Here is a 12,076-nt window from a genome sequence, read left to right as displayed (position 1 = left end):
GCAAGACAATTTTGTCTTCCCTGCCCAATCTTGATCACTTTTTCTGATACAGCTAGTTATTCTTATGCAGAAGGGAGCTTCTCACCTTAGACTCTGCAACACATTTAATTGGAACATTTTCTGCATACTTAGAAATTATATAAAAATCCCAAAATGATTTTGATCGTTTGCAACCCATCATGCTGTGATGGTGCACTTCAATTTTTATGTACAGCAGAAGGTTAAATAAAGGATTATTAGATATAAAGGTCAAATCCCAACTGATAGTGAACTGAAATGAATCATGTTGTTGGTATAATGAAAAAGAATCTTTATAGATGAATGCGTTGTTGAATAAATATTCAGACTTATTACACTGGAACCTAATTATATTCAGCTTTAGTTCAAAATGCTCTAACCTTTTTGTGGGTTATTATTCACCTAGGTTTACAATAGAAATGCATATGTTCAGTTTCTGACAAAAAAATATTTTCTTAGGAGCAGGCCACCAAAACCTTTGGTAGCTTATATGAAATTTATAATGGAGTTTTGATGTTCATGCTATTAAATATATCAGATCTAAATATATGTTTTATTTATTAAAGTTTAAAATTGCTGCTGTTAGGACAATGTGCTTGATGTATTTAAGTTCTCCAAAATTGAAGAAGATAGACTATCATGGAAGAATCTACAGTTAGGTCCATAAATATTTGGACAGAGACCTTTTTTCTAATTTTGGTTCTGTACCACAATAATTTTAAATTAAACAGCTCCGATGCATTAGAACTGCAGACTTTCGGCTTTAATTTAGTGGGTAGAACAAAAAGATTGCATAAAAATGTAAGGCACTAAAGCCTTTTTTTAACTCATTCACTTCATTTCAGGGGACAAATTAATTGGACAAAATAAAAGCTGAAAATTAAAGTGTTCATTTCTAATACCTGGTTGAAAACCCTTTGCTGGCAATGACGGCCTGTAGCCTTGAACTCATGGACATCACCAGATGCTGGGTTTCCTCCTTTTAATTCTCTGCCAGGCCTTTACTGCAGTGGCTTTCAGTTGCTGTTTGTTTGTGGGCCTTTCTTTCCAAAGTTTAGTTTTCAACAAGTGAAATGCAAGCTCAATTGGGTTCAGATGAGGTGACTCACATGGCAATTCAAGAATATTCTATTTCTTTGCTTTAATAAACTCCTGGGTTGCTTTGGCTGTATGTTTTGGGTCATTGTCCATCTGTATTATGAAACGCCTCCCAATCAATGTGACTGCATTTAGCTGGATTTGAGCAGACAGTATGTCTCTGAACACCTCAGAATTCACTTGGCTGCTTCTGTCCTGTGTCACATCATGGATAAACACTAGTGTCCCAGTGCCATGGCAGCCATGCACGCCCAAGCCATCACACTGCCTCCGCCATGTTTTACAGGTGATGTGGTATGCTTTGGAGCATTAGCTGTTCCACGCCTTCTCCATACTTTTTTCTTGCCATCATTCTGGTAAAGGTTGATCTTGGCTTCAACTGTCCAAAGAATGTTTTTCCGGAACTGTGCTGGCTTTTTTAGATGTTTTTTTTTTTTTATTAGCAAGGTCTATCTAGCCTTTCTATTCTTGAGGCTTATGAGTGTCTTGCACCTTGCAGTGCCCCCTCTGTATTTACTTTCATGCAGTCTTCTCTTTATGGTAGACTTGGATATCGATGCGCCTACTTCCTGGAGAGTGTTGTTCACTTGGTTGGCAGTTCTGAAGGGGTTTCTCCTCACCATGGAAATGATTCTGCGATCATCCACCATTGTTGCCTTTCATGGATGTCCAGGTCTTTTGGCATTGCTGAGTTCACCAGTGCTTTGTTTCTTTCTCATGATGTTCAAAACTGTAGATTTTGCCACTCCTAATATTGTAGCAATTTCTCGGATGGGTTTTTTCTGTTTTTGCAGCTTAAGGATGCCTTGTTTCACCTGCATGGAGAGCAAGCCTTCTATCTGCTTTATTGATAATGACATAACAAAGGAATTTCCCACACCAGCCCATGAAATTGCCTTTTAGTCAACTGTCCAATTACTTTTGCACCCATAAAATGAAGTGAAAGTGTAAAAAAAAAAGGCTTTAGTTTTTATGCAATCTTTTTGTTCAACCCACTGAATTAAAGCTGAAAGTCTGCAGTTACAACTGCATCTGAGTTGTTTCATTTAAAATTAATTGTGGTAATGTACAGAACCAAAATGAGATAAAAAGTTGTCTCTGTCCAAATATTAATGGAAGTAACTGTAGGTAATACAGCAAACCTAGAATGGATTTCCTAAAGTGAATTTGAAAATTTGTTGGCAAATATTTTCAATCCAGGAGCAGATCTGTTTTAGGTCAGCTGGGTCACTCAGGTTCACCCATGATAGTCTATTTTCTCCAGTCTTGGAAAGCTTTCATAAATGAGGCCCAATATAGCAAAGTCGCTGAATTATACCACAAATAATTTCTCCCAAACTAAAATGCTGGTGACATTGGCAACACTTGGCTCTATCACTGTTAAATTACAAGTGCAAAGCTCCTTATTGGAGATGAACTGACAAGTCCAACTATAGTTCAGCATAGGGATCTAATTTTGTTTAAAACTCTAACATATGTTTATACTTTTTTCAGTGATAACTCACTTTCTAATGCAATTTAATGTCCCTTTTTTTCTCCTAACTTGACTTTTAAGTTACCTTATGTTTAGGCTTAAAAACTACAAATCACTACATACAATGAAAGTATGTCATGGAACAATACTATGTGTCTGTGGATTTAAGTTGTGCTTACTTGTTTTCATATTGGAATCTCAAATGTTGATGTGCTTTTCTCCAAGACCCCAAGTGCCAGCTTTGTTGATTCTCCGAATGCATTGTAAACCTGTCAACCTTGAGAATGCAATCAGACTCCTGGAGCCCGCTTACTCTCATTAATTGTACAAACAACACTATTGTTAATTCAAAGCTAGCAGTTACAAATTTATATAAAAAAAAAAAAAAAAAAAAAGCTACATTCTACAGTCCACACTTCAACACTACATTAGGTTGCTTTTTTTTACAGGTAGATGCATTTTAAATTAACTAATAACTTTTTCCATTGATGTTTTCACATTTCCAAACAAGTAAGACATTTTTAAACACTACCTAATTTCATTAAACATTTTTATATTTATATATATATATATATATATATATATATATATATATATATATATATATATATATATATTTTTTTTTTTTTTAATGGACCTTTCTAATTTTTGCTAATAGTTTTATGATCGCCTTCAAGTGAAGAAATTATTATATCTTCTGCACTAAAAATAGTAGAAGACATTCAGAGCAAGGCTTTACTGGCATCATTTTAGTGTCAAGCCGCTAAGCACTATGAAGCCTTGTCAGGCTTACAAAAAATGCTCTCTAACACTGTCCAATTTCCTTTTTCTTTCACTCTCAATGAGTTACCTGTCTGAAAACCTATTACTATAGCCCGCTCTCCTCTTCTCTTCTGTCAAAACACAGAAAGCTGAAGCAAGGTGACACAGAGCACCATCTAGCAAAAGCCCCAGACACCTCTCAACCCTTGCAGCTCTTCCCACTTACTTAAATTCAGCTCTTCTTAAAATCATTATAACTCTGTCTCCCGTCAATAGTGTTGATGTGATTCAGATAAATATTGAATATGCTGGGCACAAAAGGAGCTAAGCATCAAGTACTGTAAATGTTTTATATTTCAAAAAACACTAAAGTCACTACTGAAGTGCAAGGGACAGACCAAACCCATGTAATAGAGAAATAGCATTCTAAAATAGAAACTGTTGTGTAAAATTTCTTGTATTGATGATCATGCCATTTCTGCCCTGTTAGAGTGATGGAGCCATGTGACAGCCTGCCCTTTAAAACAGACTGCCATGTAAAAGATTGTTAAAAATAGGATAGGACAGGAGTGAGCATGTCTAGTTGGATCTGTGACAAATTGACCAAAAACACGAGTAGACAAAAAGTAGATAAAATGTATATATCTTTGGTAGGAGAAGGAGCTTGTGAAAAGCAAACTTTATAGTAACCAAACGGTGATAAATTTAAAATTTTTGAACTAGTATAGTCTTGAAAAACCACCAATCTGGTTAATATATTTGGAAACATTGTAATCCAAATGTAATGACATTAAACAAACCCACATTTACATTACGACGACATATAAAAGTGTTATGTCCTCAACTTTCCATACTCTTAGAGCTCTTAGGACTTTGGGGTCTGAGATCTTTTCACTAGTCAACTAATTCAGGCCAAACACTCATTGATCCTAATCATTATTAAACCAAATATTCCAATATTTTGATCACATTTAGCAAACTTTTTTTTCTTACAATATTTTAATTCTTTTTACCAGAATTGATAGCATTAAACTTTAAACTGATTAGATGGGTTGGAAAATTCTGGTAATTACACTGAATAGTTGCTCAAGAGCAAGAAAACTTAGATCTGTGATTGACAGAAGCATTATAAGTGTTGTTCTTTTTAAACTATACACAGCATTACCTTTTCTCAGTGACAGTCAAAGGTGTTCAATGTGTTCAATTTTTGACATTAACTGAATGGATTGATAGAGCCAACTATCAGTTGGTGTTGAATCAAGTGATTACTTTTGACATCTGTTTAGCATAGAAATGGTTTGTGTACAATTAATTAGGCTGTTATCTGTATTGTATGGACTGTTGTCTGGACTGAGTGGGTGGAATAAACATGGGAATTTAACCGGAAGCCATTTAAAGTTTAGGTGTACAATGATTAGCTTGTCTGGGATTCATTAATTGAGACAATTGGGCTGGTTTATTAAAGGAATGGATTTTCCTAAAAGTCATTTGCTGTTTTTTAGCAAATGTTTTCAATCCTGGACCAAATCCATTTCAGGTTTGATGGATCACCCAGCTTCACTGATGAAAGTGTATCCTCTCCAGCCTTAGAGAGCTTTAATTATTCAGGCCCAATGAGTGCCTCTGACACAGAGATGGAGTTCATAATGAACTCTTAAAAAAAAAAAAAAAACATAGAACATAAGAAAACACCTAAAAATAATTCCCATTCCCTGATGAGGTCAAATGTATGTGATGAGTTGTTGCTGTCCAGAGAATTAAGTAGTGATCATAAACACTGCTATGTAGATCAACAAGGTTTTACTGGAAATGCAATGTCTGCCTATGGACTTCTTAGACTCTTCAAAAAAAAAAATTGACGTATTTTTTCATCCATAAAAGTTTTTGTGCCTATTCATGTATCTCCTGAGAGAGATCTCAGATGAGAAACCTGGTAGGAGACATATATTTAAGAAGCTAGCTTTGTAAGCTTATAATAAAGAATTCAAGGAGGCTTGTACAGTACTGCATATAACCTCATCCGGACAATCAAGTCACAAAAAATAAATAAATAAATTAGAGTGGTGCTTGGATTTACCACAGAAACTAATTAAAATTACTCATTAGAGCAAAATTGTGTCCATCCTAGGTTGCCCTGTTTAGATTTTTCAAGAGCTGTAAATCTGTTTATAACCACCAATCATGCTGGCCTTATCTGTTTTACCAGTGTTGCATCAATGGTGTGTGACGTATATGTAAACCCTAATTTAATGAAAATTAGAAGCATTGTACGTTAAAAACTATTGCTGTTTTTGTTAAAAAAAAGTACTTGGTTTTAATAATTTTCATGCATTGTTAAATGTCAGTGCTGCTGAGCCTCTTTGCAGCCACTTTCTGTCTTCATGCACTCAAGAAATGGTGTATCATACCTGTGCAGTGTGAAGCAGCACAACTTGTCTTTTCCACTGCACTGGTGCGCCATTGCATTTGCACCCTAGAACAGGTAGTGTCTGCAAAAGGGCCTTCATAGCAGAATCACAAAGTATTATTTTAATAAAAGCTGCACATTTAAAAAGATTTTGAAAAACTTTACCAAGTTTATATGAAATGTAAGAGATTGGGTTTACATGTATGTTAACACAAGGTCTACACTAAGGTTACGTACACACGTGCAATAATTGTCTTTGGAAAGGATCTTTTTACGATCCTTTCCAACGACAAACGACTGCTCGATGCATGAACATGTACATACAGCACCGTTCTGCCCTATGGAGAGGGGAGGGGGAGATTGCGCTCTCTCCAATTCACTTGCACTGCGATCGTCCGTGGATCCGCCAGGACGGTCATTCAGAAAATGCACGACAAGCCCTGTACACACACAAGATTCTTGTCCAATATCGGCCCTGAGCCTATTATCAGACGAGAACCATTGCTCATGTGTATGTAGCCTAACCAGCTTACCAGTTTATGCCACATTATATTTTTACTATACAATTCTTCCATTTTTATATGTGGTTATGGGTTGCTTTTGTGTTATCAAGGACTCTTCCTTTTATGATTTGGTGGTGGGTGCTAAGATAATGAACTGCATGCTATCTTTGTTTTATTTTCTTTTTATTTGTTGACTGTTTTGAATAGTTTTCTGAATAAATTGTCAGTGATGCTTTTTGCTTTTTAATGCTATCTTGTCTTGAGCCTGTTTTCAATAACCTCTATTATCAGATTGAAATGGCGATTGAGACACTACAAAAGTCTGACGGCCTTTCAAGTCACAGAAGTTCACTTCTCAACAGCCATGTAAGTCTATCCTTTATTACTACCTTCCTTCTGCATGCCTGATTTCTGGCTTTTTTTTTTTAACTTCATAATTTTGTGCATTTCATTTCTCAAAAGCACAAGTTCCTTTGTCACGCATCCTTTCAAAAAAAAAAGTGTCAATATGTTATCTCATTTTATTAAGAATGAGTCAGTCTTTCAAGCTAAAAATGTCTTTTGACAATTACTTAACTTGTAGTTACATTAAATTTTGTATCTGGGACTTGTACTTTTGAGTTGTCTTCAAAAAAAACACTGCAAGACACTACTTATTTTATCCTTACTTTATTTTATGTGAATCAGACTATCAAATTATTGCACTGATTTTATTATTCTAATACAAACTGATTTGACTTTATATTAAACCCGATTTGTTTGCTGTATGATATTGTATTTTGTAATGTTACAAAACAGAATTAACAGATGGAACCTTGGAAGGAAGGAGGTGCTGTTGGATTGACAACTTAAGTTTTACCTGTGTAGCATGTCTTTCACTCCGTGTCTGTTTTATTTCAGTCTAAAGGGCCAGAAGCAATAAAGTTATAACGATTTATGTAAGGACATACCTTGTTACATATTTAGTCCACTTCAACAATATTTTGTAGGATTAGGTCTTCAAGCTAGTATATCTCTGTCTTAGACTGCAAACTGATACATAGCTAAAACACGACAAAATGTCTAAAGCTCAATTTCCCCTTTCTACTCCTAGGACAAAACAAAAAAAAGTTTCCCTGTTGAGGAAACAGACATTATTAAAGCCCCATATGTTTATTCCTTCATTATCTTCCTAAAATAATTTGCACCTCTTGCACCGTACATTTCAAAAATGGGGAAACATTTACGCAATCATGGTTAGTAGGAAATATCAATATATTTATATACTTTTAAAAACAAAGCATTACAGCTATAGTAGATTTGCATTGCCATGCACCCTTTAAGTACAAGTTGGTATTTATTATGTACAAACTACTTTAGTTTATACTTTGGTTCATGGTTAGTAATTTGCTTCTTCAGAGAGAATAAATCTTGATTAGATTATCTGACATTATTCTTTCCATTCTTGGGGTGAGCTAAGCATACCTGGCTCTGCTCGGACACCAGGGATTGGCAAGTAATAAGTATTTTTATTTTTTCTGCTAATTGTGGTACCATAAATTCCTCCCTCCTTTTCAAAATTCAAAGTGTAGTTATTACAAAACCTAGTAGTGCAATTACTCTTCCACACTCAAAAACCAAAACAAATAAAAATGAAGTGGCTCCAGTCCCTATAAGGATCCACTTGAATGGGTTTAATGCATCTTCATGAAATGAGGTGTATGTATCACCCCCGAATATTCCTTAAAGGCATTCTGAACCACAGCGTGACCTTTCTTTTCTAACATGGATGTGAATAAGTTATAAGAGGTTGCATGTTCAACCTTTCCAATAGGCATATGATATGACTTTACATTGTCATCCGTGGCTGTAGTCAGTCATCCTCAAAATAATGTCTGTTTCCATTGCATGTTAGTATTGTAAAGAAAAGCTTTATAGGTAGCTCTGGAAATATCTTGCTTTGGGAAGGAAACTTCTGAACAATATATTACATGAGCTTAATGCCACAGCATGCAATGTATGGAGAAGAGTCTGATAAACCATTAATATCACTCATAAGACAAAAGGCATGTTCTGCTTTTCTCATTAAGGTATACCAGGTCATTTGGCGTATAATGATACATTCCCATTTTGCATGCATTACCAGGGTAATACGGCCTCTAATCTAAAAGAAAATTCTATTTTAAAGTAACAGAATAGATAACTTATGCAAAAAAATAGTAACAAATGTAATCATTTTAGGGTTTTTTTTGCAGTGATACTGCTTCAGGATTCATTCTCTTCACCATATATGTATATTTATCATATACATTTGAGTAAAGAATATCAGGAAATTAAAGTAGTATTGTAGGTCTTTGTACTTTGGATGAGGTGTTTAATAGTTGTTGCAGTTTATCAGATAAGGCGTTTAAGGTGTAAGCTTGCCATATAAATGTGAATTTAAATGCTATCAGATCTGTAATACCTGTGCCAGTTAAGCACAAATACAGGGTTTTATGGATTCAAATTCCGTGACAGCTCTTGCTTTTATAATTTATTATATAATATATACACATTTTCTTGAAAAAATTAAACACACTAATAACATTTATAATCTGCTATGTACAAACCTTGTGTGTTAGTTTTCAAGTACATTTTATATGGCGTGTTGGTGCATATTTTGTGTGAATAGTAAAGTGAAGCCATCACGTAAAAGTTCCATTATTTTTTTTTTTTTTTTACCATAAACCATCCCCCACCATTATTTGACTGACTGTCTGATTCCTACATAACTCACCTTCAGTAATAGGAAAGTGTAAAATAATAGAATTTGAAGCATATGGTTATATGGCATCAGGTGGAAGGTAAATACAGGCAGTCCCCGGGTTAAGGACATCCAACATCGCTCCTGTGGAAGATGGAGGCTTGGATGGGGCAGTTTGCATGACTTGCAGCAGAAATCTTTTGCTAAACACAGCTGGGCTTGTCTGTGATCTTAGGGGTGAGCTCTTTCTACTGCCTCTTGTTACTCTTTAATGACCAAGACAAACTCTGTAGTTGTTTCTTTTTGCATATTAAAGCACACCTTGCTCCAGAAGTTAATGAATATCCAGGCTCCATAAAGTTTTTTATTTTTTTTATTTTTTTGCTTTCTTTTAGATAAACTCAGTGAGGATTTTTTGCAAAAAGTGACACCTCACTGCCTAATAATATGTTGAGACAAACATGTGTCCTAATTGCATTTACTAAAATAATGTACTTGTTCCGACTTGCATACAAATTCAACTTAAGAACAAACCTACAGTCCCTATCTCGTATGTAACCCGGGGACTACCTGTAGATTAGACATTCTTGTTAAGAAAAGGTTTCCTTTAACACATGCTTCTGTTATAATGATTTTGGGAAAAGTTGAACTTGAACAACGGCACAGCTAAATAATATTTAAATGGTCAATACAACAAAATTGTACGTCCGATGTGGACGCTCCTCCCAAACGTTTTCTGTGTAACTAAACTTCTGTACACAGAACATTTGTATGGCTATTTTTATGTATTAATTATCGTGCCACTGAATGGTTCATTTAAAAAATGTTTGTTTTATTGGCCTTCTACAGTTACCATTACCAAATAGTATTGTTTTTTTTTCTTTAGCTGTACTCTGTACAAAGTATACTGGGAATTTTATTAAGACTAGTGACTGTACTGTGCATTATTATTAAAGACTAATTAGGAATAGTTCATTATCCATCCAGTGCATTCATTCTCTCTAAATAGGGAATTTGTTCTTATCAGACTTGTTTGGGGGTAAGCAAGACACTGTTCACCTTTCCAAATGTATCCGTAGTCTAATTAACACAGATTACATGCATAGGTCAAAGAATATAATTGATCTCGCCATCAGATTTTCTTGTATAATATGCGATAAATAATATTCTGTAAACCTTGACCACGGGTTGAGAGTTCAAGTGCTTGATAGTTTTTCACTGTATGCCAACAGAACAGTTAATGGGAACATTTATACATTATTTGTAACTAATAAGTTTAGATTTTTTTTAGATAAAAAATTCATTATGTATCTTATCACTATTTTATTCATCTACAACCTTAATTGCAATTGACTAATATTTTTGCGTTGAATACACAGATTGATATCAGATTATGTCTTTTCACCTACCTCTGGTAGTTTAGCTGTATAAGTAGTAATGGGTTTATGTTTTATAGTTCTTATATGATGACCATCTACATGCCATCAAAAATATGTATATATACTTGTTTCAAAATGACTTTTGCAAGTTTGCAAACACAATAGTCCAACCAGTTTTTTTTTCTCCTATAATTCTTACAGATCATCATACCCTAGGAATGAGTGTTGTTCAGAAATGTATATTTTATCAGTACATGCCAAGTCTGCTGTGCTTTTATGCCAGGTTATGGGTTAGGATTGTAGGCTTTATGCATTTTATACCAGCCCAACATTAGGCATTTTAAGACCTAGAAATATGTGTGCCGCAGTGTTGGTCTGAAGCTCATTATTTGCTAATTATCTGCCCATTTACTATTACATCTAAAGTACAAAAGAATATGCTGTGTTAGCTGATCCATATTCTTGAAATTATGATTAAGTCCACTTGACGTTTGTACTATTTTGATGTATGCAGCCTTAAAACATAGGGCAAATCATACACTATTGTTTTCAGGAAGAATACACACTGACATTGTTAAAAAAAATAGTTTTGTCTGTCTGTGCATGATTTAATTATTTCTGTATATTTTTTTGGCTATTGGATTTTTACTTGCATAATAAAAGAAAAAACAGGTCTTGTTGCAAATAAGTAAAATACACAGTTAAAATACATATACTATATGTAAACCTTCTAAATTATTTATAATTAGGTACAGCCACAGTACATTTCTATAATGCCAAATAGCCATATCCACCCTTATTTGCCTGGTTATCTTTGGAACAAATTATATATTTATTATCTGTTTATTTAGGTATTCACATAAAATTCCAAGTTAGAGCAGAACTAAAGTTGAAATAAAAAAAATGCGACTGGGCAGGGCTTTTATTGCAGAAGAGACATTAAAAAATGTTTTAAAAATTTTAAATCGGATCACCTGTCCTCGCTCCATCATGCCTCGCTGTCTTCTTCATCCGGTCTTGTTCAGGTTTGGAATCTTTGGCCGGCTTAATTGGCCAGGCTTGAAGTAACTGTATTTTATTGCATCAAGGAACGTGGCCTGTCCCTCCTGCAATAAACAACATGCCTGCTTGCAATATTTTTTTTTAGTTTAGATCAGGTCAGGTATAAAACACTAGTGAATGTGATTATATATTTATTATTTTGGGGCTTTGCCAACATGCTGCACCTGCCACACAGACTTAGGTAAAATGTAATGCAATTGTTGTAATGTACACAAAAAATTGTAGCTTTTTATAATTTTAATATGGTATTGGTTCAACACAATAGGGCTGCGGGGTTGCGCCATTATGGTTTTCTTTTCTCCAATTTTAGTAAACCAAGCATGTCCCCTTAATAAGACAAATCATTGAAAAGTGCTGTTTAATCATGTTGTTCATGTTAAAAGGTATTGCAAGCTGGTTGTAGATAAAAAATAGTAGTTCTGCAAGAATACTGGGCATGGAGCAATGCCTTGGCAGCTACCCCTTCTACAGCAAAGAGAATACTAATGATATGGGAAATTCATGGTCTGCATTGTGTCTTCTTCTACAAGAGGCTCTTTTGTGATACTAATATCAATCCTCACCTGCATTCTCTTTTCCTGCAAAACATCATGAATTCTAAATGCAGGAGCCAAGACTCTTTGATCTTGATGCTTTATCTTTTATGTTCAT

The 12,076-nt window shown here is 34.6% G+C and overlaps 1 protein-coding gene across 3 annotated transcripts in view; it reads left to right on the top strand.

The window, feature by feature from the left end:
- RFX3 (regulatory factor X3) overlaps positions 1-12,076 on the top strand; it is a 140,302-nt gene that overhangs the window by 92,772 nt on the left and 35,454 nt on the right. For all 3 annotated transcript variants that reach the window (XM_072404211.1, XM_072404213.1, XM_072404212.1), the window contains one exon: positions 6,554-6,628. In XM_072404211.1, the coding sequence (XP_072260312.1) occupies positions 6,554-6,628 (75 nt within the window). The remainder of the gene's footprint in view (positions 1-6,553; positions 6,629-12,076) is intronic.

The sequence above is a fragment of the Pyxicephalus adspersus genome, chromosome 3 (genome assembly GCF_032062135.1).
Source record: "Pyxicephalus adspersus chromosome 3, UCB_Pads_2.0, whole genome shotgun sequence".
NCBI classification, from domain to species: Eukaryota; Metazoa; Chordata; class Amphibia; order Anura; family Pyxicephalidae; genus Pyxicephalus; species Pyxicephalus adspersus.
The sequence above is the reverse complement of the archived record's forward strand: the minus strand, read 5'-3'. Positions and strand labels throughout refer to the sequence as shown.